At 37.7% G+C, this 20,025-nt stretch overlaps 1 protein-coding gene across 3 annotated transcripts in view; it reads left to right on the top strand.

Moving 5' to 3' along the window:
• Nucleotides 1-20,025, top strand: part of ANKIB1 (ankyrin repeat and IBR domain containing 1) — a 264,755-nt gene that overhangs the window by 232,878 nt on the left and 11,852 nt on the right. For all 3 annotated transcript variants that reach the window (XM_055346595.2, XM_004045734.5, XM_019031192.4), the window contains 4 exons: nt 1,964-2,094; nt 17,019-17,153; nt 18,302-18,388; nt 18,479-18,545. In XM_055346595.2, the coding sequence (XP_055202570.1) occupies nt 1,964-2,094; nt 17,019-17,153; nt 18,302-18,388; nt 18,479-18,545 (420 nt within the window). The remainder of the gene's footprint in view (nt 1-1,963; nt 2,095-17,018; nt 17,154-18,301; nt 18,389-18,478; nt 18,546-20,025) is intronic.

The raw sequence follows: 20,025 nt of genomic DNA, 5'->3' as shown, positions 1-20,025 counted from the left end.
TCCATACACAGAGCCACTTCCCAGGGGTCAGTGAGCCCAAACCTTTGTCCCCCTTACTTCCCTAGGGGCTTATATCTAGGGGCTGGGTAACTTTTCTTTTTGAATTTCAAAATGCAAGGGGTCTGATTTCTCTCCTGCTTTGACAGTAGAGCCAACCATTTACCCCACCACCCTTCTGAAAGTGACTGCATGTAAACAAAGCTTTGATTAGATGGGCCACTTTCAGTGATTCTAAAATGATTTTCTGGCATCTCTTTGAGTAAAGAAAATGTAGGCCTTCTCAGTGCACTTAGAGTTAAAAAAGAAAATAAAACAAAACCAACTTGATTGCTGACATTCTTGCAGGAAAAAAATTTTTAATCATGCATCTGGAACTCTCTAGCCCCTAACTCTGTCCATGGAAGGGAGAGGGAAGTTTATAAAATGTAAAATTTAGAATCTTTAAAAACCATGGCATTCCTTAAGATTGCAGATCTCAAATTATAGTAAAATAAGTTGAGTTTAAGAAAATGAAGAGTATAAGTTTGATTAGGGATGGAGGGTGAGAGGAGCTTGCCAGATGGGCCATATCATAATAGGCTTTATATTCTTTGCAAAAGCAATTGGATTTTATCTTGTAGTCAATGGGGAGCAAATTAAAAGATTTTAAGTGGTGTGTATTCTAAAAAGATCACTGTGGGATGGGTGGCTGGCAGGGGATGGGAGGATGAAGAAAAGTTGGGTAATGGGGGCCGGGCACAGTGGCTCACACCTGTAATCCCAGCACTTTGGGAGGCCGAGGTGGGCGGATCACGAGGTCAGGAGATCGAGACCATCCTGGCTAACACGGTGAAACCCCATCTCTACTAAAAATACAAAAAATTAGCTGGGCGTGGTGGCGGGCGCCTATAGTCCCAGCTACTCGGGAGGCTGAGACAGGAGAATGGCATGAACCCAGGAGGTGGAGCTTGCAGTGAGCCGAGATCGCACCACTGCACTCCAGCCTGGGTGACAGAGCAAGACTCTTGTCTCAAAAAAAAAAAAAAAAAGTTGGTTAATGGGGACAAACAGAGTTAGATAGAGGACAATATTTCTTATATTTCAAAACGACTAGAAGGGAGGACTTGAAATGATACCAACACATAGAAATGATAATTACTCCAAGGTGATGGGTACTTCAGATGTCCTGACTTATTACACATTCTATGCACATTACAGTCACATCTACCCATAAATATGTAAAATATTTTGTGTCAATAAAAGAAAAACATGGAGAGATTTTTAAAAAATCACTGTGCAAGCAGTGTAGTTGGAGGTGGGCCCTTGAAGGAACTAGGGAGATAAGTTGGTTTTCTATGCTTTAATTGTCTAGGCAAGAGGTATGAAGGACCCTAGCTTAAAGCAATAAGAACTGGGAATGGAGAGGAACCAGATATGATAGAGAAAGAGGGTGTAATAAATGAGATGCTTAGTTTTAGATATGTCACATTGAATTAATTTTAAGCTTATCCAGAATAATCATGGATAAAAAAGATGTTGATATTTTTTGCCTTTTACTATGGTAAAGAGTTTCTGATCATTATATTTGCATCTGGCCTGTTAAGTAAATTATTTTCTAAATTAATTGTTCTTTCTGTAATTTTCTGTGATACAATAGTTATTTTAAATGGAGTAATATGTTGCCTTTTTTTTTTTAAACTTTTTTTGTGTATGTTGTTTTTGATCCCAGTTTATTTGGGCACAAGTTTATGGAGAAATCGCCCTTAAACCAGGTTTCATGAATAGGTCTTTTGGAATAGAGTTCCTTATCTTAGGCTATTCAAAATGAAGCAGTTTAAAAGTGTTGCCACAGACCCTGATCAGAAAATAAATATTTTATTAAAATTGAGAGACAGCCTGCAAAGAAAATTGTGGAGGGTTTTTTTTCCCCCAGAAGTTGTACACTAAATCATTTATTTTTGTGATTGTGTTTAATATCCCAAAGTTGTGGGAGTTAGTGAAGCCTACGAGGATGCCGCCAATTGTCTCTGGTTATTAACTAACTCCAAGCCTTGTGCCAACTGTAAGTCTCCAATACAGAAGAATGAAGGCTGCAATCACATGCAGTGTGCTAAGGTAAGAAGTTAAAGAGGATTTTGCATGCTTTGCATTTGGAATCTTAATTTAGTTTGATTGTCAATCCAAAGGATAAATTATTTGAGGGGGCCTGGTGCAGTGGCTCTTGCCTATAATCCCAGCACTTCAGGAGGTTGAGGCAGGAGGATCACTTGAGGCCAGGGGTTCAAGACCAGCCTGGGCAAAATACCAAAACCCCGTCTCTACAGAAACAAAAACAAAAACAAAAAGGTAAGTGTAAGAACCTATGGTATTCAACCAGAAGATGAGAAATTCATGAATCCTTCCTTGCTAGTCACCTTCCCCAGTGAGAGTCTTGAGAGAGGTGTGTGTGTGTGTGTGTGTGTGTGTGTGTGTGTGTGTGTGTGTGTATCAAATGATTAACAAAGTGCTGCCTTATATAGATCTCTTGCAAAGCTGGTTTTGGAGCATACGGCTTAGACTCAAGGCCCAAACTAGGCCCAAATCCAGTCCATATACTGTCTCCATACAATTGGCTCTCTGTATCCATGGGTTTCATATTGTTGGGTTCTGCATTCATGGATTCAGCCAAGCACAGATCAAAAATACTTAGGGAAAAAAATTGCATCTGTATCAAACATGTACAGATTTTTTTTTTGTAATTATTCCCTAAACAATGCAGTATAACAACTATTTACATAGCATGTACATTGTAAGATACTATAAGTAATCTAGAGATTATGTAAAGTATACTAGAGGATGTGCATAGGTTAGTATGCAAATAATACACCATTTTTTGTCGGGGACTTGATTATTCTCAGATTTTGGTGTTTGCAGGAGGTCTTGGAACCAGTCCTCCATGGATACCAGGGAACACCTATATATAGATGTCTGTATAATACAAGAACCCAAAGCAGTGGCCAGACTTTAGGTCTGCTAATAAAACCCTCAATTAAATAAGTAACTCTTTATTATATTGAAAATGAAAATGCCAACAAAGATTCACTTGGCTGAAAAATACTTAATATAAATGATTAATGTTAGAGGTCAAAAAGGCTAGATAGAATAAATACCCTCTTTACTTACTTGTACAGGAAGAAACAGCAGTGTGTTTAAAACAAATATGCTGGTATGTTATTAATAACATTTTATTAATCCCTACCTACCTACATTTATGAGCCTTTTTTTGGTTTAAAATTATAATGATATTCTGATTTTTTTTGCTTTATCATTAGAAATGTCATCTATGTATAAAATGATTATTTAAAGTTATTGAGAGGAAAGTGTATTTTTTTTTTCTGGTTTAGGACATGAAGGAAATTTAAATGGTTAAGATTCCAGTAAAATATAATAATATCTTCTAGGTATTACTTGATTTTTAACTTTGAGGCTTAATGATTATTACTATACTTGCAAAAGAATGGCAGTTACAAAATAATTTTTATAAGTCTGTATTACTGTAAAATTAACATAAATGAATTGGCTTAGTGAGGCAGTAATAATGATTCTCTAAGAGGCAGAAAGAAAAACCTAGGGCAGTGTTGTGAGCAAAATATTCAAAAGTGTTATTTATTGTTCAGCTAAGGATCCAGCCAAAATTATTTCATCTATTTGTGATCTTATCTCCAATGTCCATATCTTTTTTATTCCTCTTGGAAAATCTGATATAGACTACATAGATGTATAAAGAACTATCGAATGACAATAAAAATTTATAGTTGGCTGCTGAGACAGACTCCAATATTATCTTTATTTCCTGCATAACACCTACTGGTAGTAAATTCTTGATAAATATGTATTGCATTAATGAATGTTTTCATGAATTAATCTGGCTGCTAATATAAGGTAATCCAACTTAAACAGACTTTGCTTAAGCTTCTGTTGCATTGAAAAGAAACATTTACTTATAAGCTATGTAAATGTAGTAGTTGTATTTATTATACCATCTGAAGTGTTTGCATTGAACAATAAAAGCTGACAAGTAGCATTCTTACTATGACACAGAAGACTTATGTAAAAGTATCACATTACTGCAGCAAAATCATATATACTATATTTTAAATGTGTAGGTGTAACAACATGGTCATGTGTAATTGAATCCATGCGCTGACATAATTGGTAAATCGTAACATACCTTTACTAATGCCTCAGCATTGATTATGTATGATTCAGTAGGCAGTTTTTACTTTTGAACTCAAATGTGTTTTTAAAGAATGAGAAATTTCTTCCCCTAAAAATAAGCTTGTTTATTTTAAAAACACTTTTTAAAATTTCCCTTTAGATAATTTAAATTGTGCATTCTTAAATATTTTAAATCATGTATAGTATCTGATTCTGTATAACTGTATGCTATAATGTTTTTTCCATTATAAAATGTAGAAGATTTAAATGCCATAATTACTAAGGTATATCTGTTCATTATATATTCAAACTGCATACTAAAACTGTGGACTGTGCCGTCTTTTTAAGTACTCATGGAGCACTCACAAAAAAATTAACCATTGATTATAAAAGAAAAACCCCAATAACATTCCAAAAAATAGAAAATAGTACAAATAATATTCTCCGATCATAAGGGAGTAAAATAGAGATTAAGGCCAGGCATGGTGGCTCACGCCTGTAATCCCAGCACTTTGGGAGGCTGAGGCAGGCAGATCACCTGAGGACAGGAGTTTGAGACCATCCTGGCCAACATAGTGAAACCTCATCTCTACTAAAAATACAAAAAATTGTCTGGGTATGGTGACGGGCACCTGTAATCCCAGCTACTAGGGAGGCTAAGGTAGGAGTGTCACTTGAACCTGGGAGGCGGAGGTTGCAGTGAGCTGAGATTGTGCCATTGCACTCCAGCGTGGGCAACAAGAGCAAAACTCCATATCAAAAAAAGAAAGAAAGAAATTAATAATAAAGTTACAAGATGTCTTTTAGAAATTTTAAATAGCAACTCTTGAGTAAAAAAGGAAATAAAAATGGACTTTCAAGAATTTTAAAACAAGGGTAATGAAAATACTACTTAACAGAACCTGAGGGCCATAGCTAAAGCGATGCTGAGAAATGTGCATCACCTTATTTAAACTAATACAGAATAAGGAATTAATTAAGGATATGACTCAAAAATTTAGAAAAAATATAAACTTGAAGAAAACCAGGAGAAATGTTCTGGTTTTTTTAAGGCAGAAATCAGTGACTTTAAAACTGAAAACGCGACTAATAAATAAATCCAAAAAGTGATTTTAACAAAAAATAAGATAGATAAACCACTAGGCTAACATAATCAAGAAAAAAAAAGTGAAGGTGAGGGAGTTCAAAGACACAATATGAAGAATAAGGGAGATACAGCCATATCTCAGAGATACTGTGGTCCAGTTCCAGACCACTGCAGTGAAGCAGATATCACAGTCAAGTAAATCACAAATTTTTTGTTTTCCACTGCATATAAAAGTTTAACTGTAAACTCACACTGTCAAGTGTAATAGCATAATGCATTTTTTAAAGTATATACCTTAATTTAAAAATACTTTATTACTAAAAAATGCTAACTATTATCTGAACCTTCAGTGAGTCATAATCTATTTGCTGATGGAGAGCCTTGCCTCTGTTGATGCTGCTAACTGAACAGGGGGTGGTTGCTGAAGGTTGAGTTGGCTGTGGCAGTTTCTTAAAATAAGACAACAATGAAATTTGCTGCTTCTGTTGACTGCCTTTCACAATATAATACTGTATTATAGAATTTGACCTCTGATAGAACTTTCAAAGTTAAAGTCAGTTCTCTCAAATCCTGTCACTGCTTTGTCAGCTGTTTATGTAATATTCTAGTCTTTGTTGTCATTTCAACAATGTTTACAGAGTCTTTACCAGGAGCCTATTCTGTCTGAAGAAACCAGTTTCTTTGCTTATCCATAAGAAACAACTTTTCCCCAATTCAAGTTTTATCATGAGATTATAGCACTTCAGTCACATCTTCAGGCTGCACTTCCAGTTCTTTTGCTATTTCTACCACATCTGAGGTTATTTTTTCCACTGAAGTTTTGAACTCTTCAAAGTCATCCATGAGGATAGGAATCAACTTTTTCCAAACTCCTGTTCATGTTGATATTTTTACTTCCTCCCATGAATCACAAATGTTCTTAATTGCATCTAGAATGGTGAATCCTTTCCAGAAGATTTTCCATTTACTCTGCCTAGATCTGTCAGAGGAATCACTATCTGTGGCAGCTTTAGCCTTACAAAATACATTTCTTAAATAATAAGACTTGAAAGTCAAAATGACCACTTAATCCATAGGCTGCAGAATGGATGTTGTGTTAGCAGACATTAAAACAACATTCATTTCCTTGTACATCTCCATCAGAGCTCTTGGATGACCATGTGCATTGCCAATGAGCAGTAATATTTTAAAAGGAATCTTTTTTTCTGAGTAATAGCTCTCAACAGTGGGCTTATAATATTCAGTAAACCATGCCGTAAACAGATGTGCTGCCATCCAGGCTTCGTTGATCCATGTATAGAGCACAGGCAGAATAGATTTAGCATAGTTCTTAAAGGCCCTATAATTTTCAGAATGGTAAATGAGCATTGGCTTCAACTTAAAGTAACCGGCTGCATTATCCCGTAACAAGAGTCAGCCCATTCTTCGAAGCTTTGGAGCCAGACATTGACTTTTCTCTAGCTATGAAAATCCTAGATGGCACTGTCTCCTACTAGAAAGCTGTTTCATCTACATTGGAAATCTGTTGTTTAATGTAGCCACTTTCATCAATGATCTTAGCTAGATCTTCTGGATAATTTGCCACAGCTTCTACATCAGCACTTTCTGCTTTACCTTGCACTTTTATTTTATTTTATTTTTTTTTTTTTTTTTTGAGACGAAATCTCTCTCTTGTCCCCCAGGCTGGTGTGCAATGGTGGATCCCAGCTCACTGCAACCTCCGCCTCCCAGGTTCAAGCGATTCTCCTGTCTCGGTCCCCCGAGTAGCTAGGATTACAGGCGCCTGCTACCACGCCCGGCTAATTTTTGTATTTTTAGTAGAGAAGGGGTTTCACCATGTTTGCTAGGCTGGTCTAGAATTCCTGACCTCAGGTAATCCACCCTCCTAGGCCTTCCAGAGTGCTAGGATTACAGGCGTGAGCCACCGTGCCCGGCCTACCTTGCACTTTTATATTATGAAGATGGCATCTTTCCTTAAACCTCATGAACCAATGTCGGCTAACTTTAAATTTTTCTTCTGCAGCTTCCTTACCTGTCTCTGTCTTCATAGAACTGAAAAGAGCTAGGGCCTTGCTCTGGATTAGGATTTGGCTTAAGGGAATTTCATGGCTCATTTGATCCTCCATCCAGACCACTCAAATTTTCAACATATCAACAATAAGCATGTTTCATTTTCTTATCATTCATGTGTTCACTGAAATAGCACTTTTACTTTCCTTCAAGAACTTTTCCTTTGCATTCACAATTTGGCTAACTGACACAAGAAGCCTAGCTTTCAGCTTATCTTGGCTTTTCAACATGCCTTCCTTACTAAGCTTAATCATCTAGCATTTGATTTAAAGGGAGAGATGTAAGGCTCTTCCTTTCACTTGAACACTTAGAGGCCCTTATAGGGTTCTTAATTGAACTACTTTTAATATTGTTGTGTCTTAGGAAATAGGGAAGCCCAAGGAGAGGGAGACAGACAGAGACAGGAGAATGACTAGTTAGTGAGGTGGTCAGAACACATACAACATATATCTATTAAGTTTGCCATCTTATATGGGCATGGTTCATGGTATCCCCCAAATATTACAATAGTAACATCAAAGATCATTGATCATAGATCACCACAACAGATAAAATAATAATTTAAAAGTTTGAAACATTATGAGAATTACCAAAATGTGACACAGACGAGCAGTGAGCACATGCTGTTGGAAAAATGACCAGTAGACCTTCTTGATAGAGGGTTGCCACAAACTTCAGTTTGTTTAAAAAACAAAAACAAAATGCAAATCTGCAATGCACAATACAGCAAAGTGCAATGAAACAAGGTATGCCTGTAATCAAAAAAACAAAGCAAACTAAAATAATAAGGACTATAACTTCATTCAACTCTTCCAGATATTTTGAACTTGGATTTGAAGTGGATTGGCTTTCTAAGAAAGTATTATTTATTAAAACTGATCCTAGAAGAGATAGAGTATCCCCAGAAAAACTCATTCCCATAGAAGGGGAAAAAAGTTTTTCAAAAATCTCCCACACCTTACATTAACACTTAAAGCAATGGGCCCTGATAGTTTCATGATAGAATTTTACCAAACCTTTAAGGGGCCGGTAATTCTAATTTTATTTAAACTGTTCTTGAGAGTTAAAAAAAAAAAAAAACTTAAAACTTTCAAAGTATTTTTATAAAGTGAGTAGAACCTTGATATCTGCTTCACAAGATTATAAAACTTAAAACTGTGGATTATTCTTACTTATAAAAGTGCAGTAGTCCTAAATATTACAGGGATAAAACTCTACAGATATTAGCAAACATAATCCAGCAGAGCACATTCATGAGTAATTAACCAAGTAGAGTTTATTCCAGGAAGACAGGTTAAGGATTGCTGATCTGGAATGCTTGGAACTGGAAGTGCTAAGGATTTCAGATTTTTTTTTCATTTGGAATATTTGCAGTGTACCAATTGAGCACCCCTAATCCACAAATTCACAATCCATGTCAGTGCTGAAAAAGTTTTGGATTTTGGAGTATTTAGGATTTCTGATTTTTAGATTAGGGATGCTTCCACCTATATAAGAATGGTTCAGTATTAGGAAAGTTGATGTTGTACCTCGTGTTATTGGTAGATCCAAGGGGAAAAATTACATATTTTCTATAGCTGCTGAAAAGCTATTTGACAAAAAAAAAAAAAAAAAATCAACAATCATTCTTTATAAAACAGTCAAAGAAATAGAATGGATTCTTTCTTAGTATGATAAAAATAAATTACCTCATTTCAAAAGCTAGCATATTTAATGAGGAAACTAGAGTCACTCCCATTAAATTCAAGAACAAGATGAAGATATTTTTCATCACTAGTATTAACATTAGATTGAAGATACCAGTCAACATAATTAGACAACAGAAAGAGATTAGTGATATAAAAATCAGAAATGAGATAAAATTATCACTTTTTGCAGATGACGTGATTGTATACCTAGAAAATTCACAAAAATCAACTGAAAAACTGCTATAAACAAAAATTCAGTTAAGTAGCAGAGTACACAATTACTATGCAGAGAGTAATAACCTTCATGTGTATCAACAACAGTCAACAACCTTCATGTGTATCAACAACAATACTGAAAGACCTCATTTATCTGGAAACAAATTTAACAAGAAATATGCAAGACTTATGGGGAAAAAATGTAAACCCACTGTAGGTCACAAAAGATGACAAACTAATTGAAAGACAATGAAGTTCTTAGATAGAAAGATTCCATCAAAAATAGCAACAGGTTTTGTTTCGGAATCTAAGTAAACTAATTTAGGCTAGGCGCAGTGGCTCACGCCAGTAATTCCAGCACTTTGGGAGGCCGAGACAGGCAGATCACAAGGTCAGGAGATCGAGACCATCCTGGCTAACAGGGTGAAACCCCATCTCTACTAAAAATACAAAAAAATTTAGCTGGGCATGGTGGTGGGTGTCTGTAGTCCTAGCTACTCGGGAGGCTGAGGCAGGAGAATGGCGTGAACCTGGGAGGCGGAGCTTGCAGTGAGCCGAGTTACTGCCACTGCACTCCAGCCTAGGTGACAGAGCGAGACTCCATCTAAAAAAAAACTAATTCAGAAGTTATACGGCGGGATTAAGGGGAAGCAAGAATAGGAAGTCTGAAAAGGAGCAGTGAAGGGGAGCTAGCCTTGTCAAATAGCCATATTATGAAACCTCAGTAATTCAAACAGTGTAGTGCTGGCACATGAAACAGGATAAAAAGAAAGCCTACAATATAGACAAAGATACGTGGGAATCTAGTATATGGTAAATGTGGCATCTACAACCAGTGGAGAAACATGAGTTATTTAAATGGTATAAGGACTACTGGGCAGCTGTGTGAGAAAGAATAAAGTTGAATTCATACTGTATCCTATATAGTCAGATAAATTCCAGATGACTCAAAGATTTAAAGTTTCTTTAAAAAATAAAATAAACCAGGAGGTCTGTTCCAAGATGGCCAAATAGGAACAGCTCCAGTCTGTAGCTCCAATGATCGACACAGAAGACAGGTGATTTCTGCATTTCCAGCTGAGGTACCTGGTTCATCTCATTGGGACTGGTCGGAAAGTGAGTGCAGCACATGAAGGGCAAGCTGAAGCAGGGCAGGGCATCACCTCACCTTGGAAGCATAAGGGGTTGGGGGATTTCCCTTTCCTAGCTAAGAGAGGCCGTGACAGACTGTACCAGGAAAATCGGGACACTGCCACATAAACACTGTGCTTTTCCAATAGTCTTAGCAAATGGCACACCAGGAGATTATATCCCACGCATGGCTCAGCAGGTCCCACACCCACGGAGCCTTGCTCACTGCTAGTCCGAGATCTAACTGCGAGGCGGCAAGCCAGGCTGAGGGAGGGGCATCCGCCATTGCTGAGTAGGTAAACTAAGCGGCTGGGAAGCTCGAACTGGGTGGAGCCCACCACAGCTCAACAAGGCCCCCCTGCTTCTGTAGACTCCACCTCTGGGGGCAGGGCATAGCTGAACAAAAGGCCACAGAAACTTCTGCAGAGTTTGATGTCCCTGTCTGACAGCTCTGAAGAGAGCAGTGGTTCTCCCAGCACGGTGTTTGAGCTCTGAGAACAGACAGACCACCTCCTCAAGTGGGTGCCTGACCCCCATGTAGCCTAACTTGGAGACACCTCCCATTAGGGGCCGACTGACACCTCATACAGCCAAGTGCCCCTCTGAGACAAAGCTTCCAGAGGAAGGACCAGGCAGCAATATTTGCTGTTGTGCAATATTTGCTGTTCTGCAGCCTCCGCTGGTGACACCCAGGCAAATAGGGTCTGGAGTGGACCTCCGGCAAACTCCAACAGACCTGCAGCTGAGGGTCCTGTTAGAAGGAAAACTAACAAGCAGAAAGGAATAGTATCAACATCAACAAAAAAGGACATCCACACCAAAACCCCATCTGTAGGTCACCATCATCAAAGACCAAAGGTAGATAACACCACAAAGATGGGGAGAAGCCAGAGCAAAAAAGCTGAAAATTCTAAAAACCAGAGCGCCCCTTCTCCTCCAGAGGATTGCAGCTCCTCGCCAGCAACGGAACAAAGCAGGATGGAGAATGACTTTGACAGTTGACAGAAGTAGGCTTCAGAAATTCGGTAATAACAGACTTCTCCGAGCTGAAGGAGGAAGTTCGAACCCATCACAAGGAAGGTAAAAACCTTGAAGAAGGATTAGATGAATGGCTAACTAGAATAAACAGTGTAGAGAAGACCTTAAATGACTTGATGGAGCTGAAAACCATGGCACGAGAACTACGTGACACATGCACAAGCTTCAGTAGCCGATTCTATCAAGTGGAAGAAAAGGTATCAGTGATTGAAGATCAAATTAATGAAATGAAGCAAGAAGGGAAGTTTGGAGAAAAAAGAGTAAAAAGAAATGAACAAAGCCTCCAAGAAATATGAGACTGTGTGAAAACACCAAATATACGTTCGATTGGTGTACCTGAAAGTGACGGGGAGAATGGAACCAAGCTGGAAAACACTCTTCAGGATATTATCCAGGAGAACTTCCCCAACCTAGCAAGTCAAGCTAACATTCAAATTCAGGAAACACAGAGAATACCACAAAAATACTCCTCAAGAAGAGCAACCCCAAGACACATAATTGTCAGATTCACCAATGTTGAAATGGAGGAAAAAATGCTAAGGGCAGCCAGAGAGAAAGGTCAGGTTACCCACAAAGGGAAGCCCATCAGACTAACAGCAGATCTCTTGGCAGAAACCCTACATGCCAGAAGAGAGTGGGGGCTAATATTCAACATTCTTAAAGAAAAGAATTTTCAACCCAGAATTTCATATCCAGCCAAACTAAGCTTCATAAGTGAAGGAGAAATGAAATCCTTTACAGACAAGCAAATGCTGACAGGTTTTGTCACCACCAGACCTGCCTTACAAGAGCTCCTAAAGGAAGCACTAAACATGGAAAGGAACAACTGGTACCAGCCACTGCCAAAACATGCCAAATTTTAAAGACCATCGATGCTAGGAAGAAACTGCATCAACTAACGGGCAAAATAACCAGCTAACATCATAATGACAAGATCAAATTCACACATAACAATATTAACCTTAAATGTAAATGGGCTCAATGCTCCAATTAAAAGACACAGACTGGCAAATTGGATAAAGAGTCAAGACTTATCAATGTGCTGTATTCAGGAGACCCATCTCATGTGCAGAGACATACATAGACTCAAAATAAAGGGATGGAGAAAGATCTACCAAGCAAATGGAAAGCAAAAAAAAAAAAAAAAAAGCAGGGGTTGCAATCCTAGTCTCTGATAAAACAGACTAAACCAACAAAGATCAAAAGAGACAAGGCCATTACATAATGGTAAAGGGATCAATTCAACAAGAAGAGCTAACTGTCCTAAATATATATGCACCCAATACAGGAGCACCCAGATTCATAAAAAAAAGTCCTGAGAGACCTAAAAAGAGACTTAGACTCTCACACAATAATAATGGGAGACTTTAACACCCCACTGTCAATATTAGACAGATCAATGAGACAGAAGGTCAACAAGGATATCCAGGACTTGAACTCAACTCTGCACCAGGCAGACCTAATAGACATCTACAGAACTCTCTACCCCAAATCAACAGAATATACATTCTTCTCAGCACCACATCGCACTTATTCCAAAATTGACCACATAGTTGGAAGTAAAGCACCCCTCAGCAAATGTAAAAGAACAGAAATCACAACAGACTGTCTCTCAGACCACAGTGCAATCAAATTAGAACTCAGGATTAAGAAACCCACTCAAAACCGCACAACTACATGGAAACTGAACAACCTGCTCCTGAATGACTACTGGGTAAATAATGAAATGAAGGCAGAAATAAAGATGTTCTTTGAAACCAATGAGAACAAAGACACAACATACCAGAATCTCTGGGACACATTTAAAGCAGTGTGCAGAGGGAAATTTATAGCACTAAATGCCCACAAGAGAAAGCAGGAAAGATCTAAAATTGACACCCTAACATCACAATTAAAAGAACTAGAGAAGCAAGAACAAACACATTCAAAAGCTAGCAGAAGGCAAGAAATAACTAAGATCAGAGCAGAACTGAAGGAGATGGAGACATAAAAACCCCTTCAAAAAAATCAGTGAGTCCAGGAGCTGGTTTTTTGAAAAGATCAACAAAATTGATAGACCGCTAGCAAGAAGACCGCTAATAAAGAAGAAAAGAGAGAAGAATCCAATAGACGCAATAAAAAATGATAAAGGGGATATCACCACCAATCCCACAGAAATACAAACTACCATCAGAGAATAATATAAACACCTCTACTCAAATAAACTAGAAAATCTAGAAGAAATGGATAAATTCCTGGACACATACACCCTCCCAAGACTAAACCAGGAAGAAGTTGAATCTCTGAATAGACCAATAACAGGCTCTGAAATTGAGGCAGTAATTAATAGCCTACCAACCAAAAAAAGTCCAGGACCAGATGGATTCACAGCCAAATTGTACGAGAGCTGCCAAGAGGAGATGGCACCATTCCTTCTGAAACTATTCCAATCAATAGAAAAAGAGGGAATCCTCCCTAACTCATTTTATGAGGCCAGCAGCATCCTCATACCAAAGCCTGGCAGAGGCACAACAAAAAAAGAATTTTAGACTGATATCCCTGATGAACATCGATGCAAAAATCCTCAATAAATACTGGCAAACCAAATCCAGCAGCACATCAAAAAGCTTATCCACCAAGATCAAGTTGGCTTCATCCCTGGGATGCAAGACTGGTTCAACATACACAAACCAATAAACGTAATCCATCACATAAACAGAACCAAAGACAAAAACCACATGATCATCTCAATAGATGCAGAAAAGGCCTTTGACAAAATTCAACAGCCCTTTGTGCTAAAAGCTCTCAATAAACTAGGTATTGATGGAACGTATCTCAAAATAATAAGAGCTATTTATGACAAACCCACAGCCAGTATGACACTGAATGGGCAAAAACTGGAAGCATTCCCTTTGAAAACTGGCACAAGACAGGGATGCCCTCTCTCACCACTCCTATTCAACATAGTGTTGGAAGTTCTGGCCAGGGCAGTCAGGCAAGAGAAAGAAATAGAGTATTCAATTAGGAAAAGAGGAAGTCAAATTGTCCCTGTTTGCAGATGACATGATTGTATATTTAGAAAACCCCATCATCTCAGCCCAAAATCTCCTTAAGCTGATAGGCAACTTCAGCAGAGTCTCAAGATACAAAATCAATGTGCAAAACTCACAGGCATTCTTAAACACCAATAACAGACAAACAGAGAGCCAAATCATCAGTGAACTCCCATTCACAATTGCTACAAAGAGAATAAAATACCTAGGAATCCAATTTACAAGGGATGTGAAGGACCTCTTCAAGGAGACCTACAAACCACTGCTCAATGAAATAAAAGAGGACACAAACAAATGGAAGAACATTCCATGCTCATGGATAGGAAGAATCAATATTGTAAAAATGTCCATACTGCCCAAGGTAATTTATAGATTCAATGCCATCCCCATCAAGCTACCAATGACTTTCTTCACAGAATTGGAAAAAACTACTTTAAAGTTCATAGGGAACCAAAAAAGAGCCCACATTGCCAAGACAATCCTAAGCAAAAAGAACAAAGCTTGAGGCATCACACTACCTGACTTCAAACTATAGTACAAGGCTACAGTAACCAAAACAGCATGGTACTGGTACCAAAACAGAGATATAGACCAGTGGAACAGAACAGAGGCCTCAGAAATAACACCATGCATCTACAGCCATCTGATCTTTGACAAACCTGACAAAAACAAGAAATGGGGAAAGGATTCCCTGTTTAATAAATGGTGCTGGGAAAACTGGCTACCCATATGTAGAAAGCTGAAACTGGATCCCTTCCTTACACCTTATACAAAAATTAATTCAAGATGCATTAAAGACTTAACTATTAGACCTAAAACCATAAAAACTGTAGAAGAAAACCTAGGCAGTACCATTCAGGACATAGGCATGGACAAGGACTTCATGACTAAAACACCAAAAGCAATGGCAACAAAAGCCAAAATAGAAACATGGGATCTAATTAAACTAAAGAGTTTCTGCATAGCAAAAGAAACTACCATCAGAGTGAACAGGCAAACCTCAGCATGGGAGAAAATTTTTGCAATTACCCATCTGACAAGGGGCTTGTATCTAGAACCTACAAAGAACTTAAACAAATTTACAAGAAAAAAACAACCCCATCAAAAAGTGGGCAAGGGATATGAACAGACACTTTTCAAAAGGAGACATTTATGCAGCCAACAGACATGAAAAAATGCTCATCATCACTGGTCATCAGAGAAATGCAAATCAAAACCACAATGAGATACCATCTCACACCAGTTAGAATGGCGATCATTAAAAAGTCAGGAAACAACAGGTGCTGGAGAGGATGTGGAAAAATAGGAACACTTTTACACTGTTGGTGGGAGTGTAAACTAGTTCAACCATTATGGAAGACAGTGTGGCGATTTCTCAAGTATCTAGAACTAGAAATACCATTTGATCCAGCGATCCCATTACTGGGTATATACCCAAAGGATTATAAATCATGCTACTGTAAAGACACATGCACATATATGTTTATTGCAGCACTATTCACAATAGCAAAAACTTGGAACCAACCCAAATGTCCATCAATGATAGACTGGATTAAGAAAATGTCGTACATATACACCATGGAATACTATGTAGCCATAAAAAAGGATGAGTTCATGTCCTTTGTGGCCACATGGATGAAGCTGGAAACCATTATTCTGAGCAAACTATCACAAGGACAGAAAAACGAACACCACATGTTTTCACTCATAGGTGGGAATTGAACAATGAGAACACTTGGACACAGGGCAGGGAACATCACATACTGGGGCCTGTCGTGGTGTGGGAGGATGGGGGAAGGATAGCATTAGGAGAAATACCTAATGTAAATGACAAGTTAATGGGTGCAGCAAACCAACACGGGACATGTATACATATGTGACAAGCCTGCACCTTGTGCACATGTACCCTAGAACTTAACGTATAATAAAAATAAAATAAAATAAAATAAAAAATAAACCATTAAGAGTACCTGAAGACAACATAGAATGGGAAGATCTTTTTAACTGACTCAAAATCCTAAGCATAAAAAATGATGTATTTTCATACTGAATGCTCATATTTTTGGCACTGTCTGATAATTATGGTAATTAAGTTGAAATTTACATTAAAATGGGAAACCGTTTTTATATCAGCTGTTCCACTTAGAGGTCTTTTAAGCATAGTTCTAGTTTCAAAACCAATTTGTCAATATTGCCAGAAGTTTTTCAGATAGACTGGTGGAGCTTTATAGACCAATGTCAGATTAGAATGCACTTAAAAATGAAACACTTTCCAAAGATACTATTTGGAAAGAATATCTTATTGATATTTTTAATGGTTCGTTGTGATTACTTCATAATATTATGCTTTACATTTTAATATACCCCTATAAACAATAATTTTAAACTACCCCCACATCTTTCCATAGTGCAGATAAGGTCTCCAGAGGACACATGAGAAATAGGGCATGTCTTTGAGAAGATTTGTTCCTGGTCACACAAGCACAATTATTTAATCTTTACAGATTGGTTGGCTATAAAGCAGAAAATAATTTGCATATTAATATGGGGAGATGTTTTCATCTGTGTTTTTTTTTGAAGTGCAAGTATGACTTTTGCTGGATTTGCCTTGAAGAGTGGAAAAAACATAGTTCATCCACTGGAGGTTATTACAGATGTACTCGCTATGAAGTCATTCAACACGTGGAGGAGCAATCCAAGGAGATGACCGTGGAGGTAAAGAGAATCAATTAAGCCAAGACATCTCTCTAAACTGCTCACTGCCACTGGAATTATTTTGTATTTCTTTTTCTATTTTCATCTTAATAAAGTATTAAATTGAATATACTTTATTATAGCCTTTAATTTCAACAAAATAGCTCTGTAAACTTGAGAGCTTTTTCCCTTTTACATTTTCCTTTTTTTAATTTTGGTGGAGATCTGTATGAAAAGTCTGATATATCCCAGCCTACCTCTGTAAATACTTAAAAACAATTTTAACATTAATATCAACAATGCAGTATTACATTATACTGTACAGGAAGTGTCTTAGTCTGCTCAGCTGCCATAGAAAATACATAGACTGGGTGGCTTACCAGAAATTTATTTTTCACAGTTGTAGAGGTTGTGAAGTCCAAAGTCAAGGTGCTGGCCAATTTGGTTCTTGATGAGGGTTCTCCTCTTGGCTTGCAGACAGCCACCCTCTCACTATGTCCTCAGGTGGCCAGAAAAGACAGAGAGACCTCTGGTGCCCCTTCCTCTTCTTTTAAGGGTACCAACCCTATCAGAATAGGGCCCCACCCTGATGACCTTATTTAACCTTTATCACCTTCTCACAGGTCCTGTCTTCAAATACAGTCACATTGGGAGTAGGGCTTCAAAATATGAATTTTAGGGGGAATACCATTAGTCCATAGCAAAAAGCCATGTAATAAAACATTGAAGGCCAAGCACTGTGGCTCATGCTTTTAATCCCAGCACTTTTGGGAGGCCGAGGCAGGCGGATCACTTGAGGTCAGGAGTTCGACCAGCCTGGCCAACATGGTAAAACCCCATCTCTACTAAAAATACAAAAATTACCCAGGCATGGTGGTGGGCTCCTGTAATCCCAGCTACTCAGGAGGCTGAGACAGGAAAATCAGTTGAACCTGGGAGGCGGAGATTTGTGTGAGCTCAGATTGCACCACTGTACTCCAGCCTGAGCAACACAGCGAGACTACATCTCAAAAAAAAAAAAAAGTATTGTTTTTCTGTCAAGAAAATAATTCGCAAATCTGAATGCACTACTACCTATCACTAATAAAACTTTTAAATGATTCCCCCAAAAAACTATTTTAGTAGCTACTAGTTTTTATAAAAGTCATTTGTGGACTTTTGTTTTCTAGGCTGAGAAAAAACACAAACGATTTCAGGAACTTGACAGATTTATGCACTATTATACAAGATTTAAAAACCATGAGCATAGTTATCAGGTATGTCCCAAATCATTTCAAATGAGCTGACCTATACTGTTGTGAATAAATAAAGAGAATAGTTTAAAATCTTTATTTCTATTCCTTTAGCTAGAACAACGCCTTCTTAAAACAGCCAAAGAAAAGATGGAGCAATTGAGCAGAGCTCTCAAAGAAAGTAAGTTATAAGTTGTATGTGTGATAATTAATATAAAATATCTTTCCATGCTTGTCATTTCACTAGTAGGTTAGGCCCTGAAAGGAATACATTATGTTCATTAGCTTGTTCTGGTACTGTTTTGAGTTCTTTGAAGCCCTGAGTGCAGCTTAGCAGATGAGACCTCTGTGATTGGATTTTCTACCCAGCACCTAGCCTCCTCCTCTTGATGCAGTCTGTGGTGTTATGAGATAAAAACACTTCATGATTTTGCTTACTCTGTGTCACTGCTGATGTTCTACAATGTTGGGAAAAGTGGATGGGTACTAAAGGACATCACTGACTTAGTCAGAGGAGCAAGATACACGTGCTACCCAATTGTCATGTAACTGAATACCCAAAAATTATTGAGAAAATTTAGCAGAGTGCCTAAGGGTGTGGAAGTCAATAACAGTTTGGGAAGAAATCATTTCACTGGTAAATAATGAACATTGGGGTCAAAAAGCAAAGCCATGAGGTGGAGCTAACGTATGGGTCCTAAATTATAAGTTAGAATATTCCAAAATATGGATTGAGTATTGACAACATCATTAGAATATAATAACCCACAACGACCACACAGAGTGCAGGTCCTGGTATGTTTGTTTTAAAAAGTCACCTTTTAAAAATAATAGCTCACATATGAAAAGTACATTTTAAGGTGAAAAATGTGATGTTATACTTGGGTTGCTCCAGTTTATCAAAATAATGAATATTAAAATCCTTTTCATTAGGATAATTCCCTAGTCAAGACAATACCATAAGTTAAATGGAGTGAGGGAGAATATGTCAATAGCAGTTTAACCTGCTTGTTAATTATTAGTTCTTAGACTTCATTAATGATATAACTATATTAGGCAATATCAAACTCTTGAAGTATTGTCCACAGTATAAATTGAGAGGAAAAAAATCCTCACAAGTCGTACAGCTCTTCAGCAGGGATTTTTGTCTGGTCACTAATACATCCCTAGTGCTTCCAGCTGTGCCTGACCCTTAACAACATTCAATATTTGTAGATGTGAATTATTGCTCTATTCAACATTCTGGAGGTTCCAGGCAGCATAATAAGTTAGGGGAAAAAAATGAAAAGGTACAGCAATTGCAAAGGAAGAAGCAAAACTTCACACGTTTCTTACATAAGTCAGAAATCTCAGGGTCGTCTGTCAGTTTGTGTACACATACGGAATTTCTACAGGTATCCAAAATAATCTGAGTTTCTGCAGTATTTGCAAAGTTAGATTCTCATGCTTAATTTCTGTTTTTTTTCTGGTTTGTTTTTTTTTTTTGGCAGTTAAGCGAAAACCTAGACTGTTATAATGATGTTCTTAAAACAAAGAGTCTCAGATATTAAGGCAATTTAGTCTTCCATCTTCCTCATTCTTCCTCCCCTTCTTTCTTTCTTTGGATTTTTTATTAACTAGGATTAGTTATCTAGTTGTTTGCCAGAATGTTGTATCTTTTT

This window comes from Gorilla gorilla, chromosome 6, assembly GCF_029281585.2.
Source record: "Gorilla gorilla gorilla isolate KB3781 chromosome 6, NHGRI_mGorGor1-v2.1_pri, whole genome shotgun sequence".
In the NCBI taxonomy this organism is placed as follows: Eukaryota; Metazoa; Chordata; class Mammalia; order Primates; family Hominidae; genus Gorilla; species Gorilla gorilla.
Note: the sequence above shows the minus strand (reverse complement) of the source record. Positions and strands in the feature narration are given on the sequence as shown.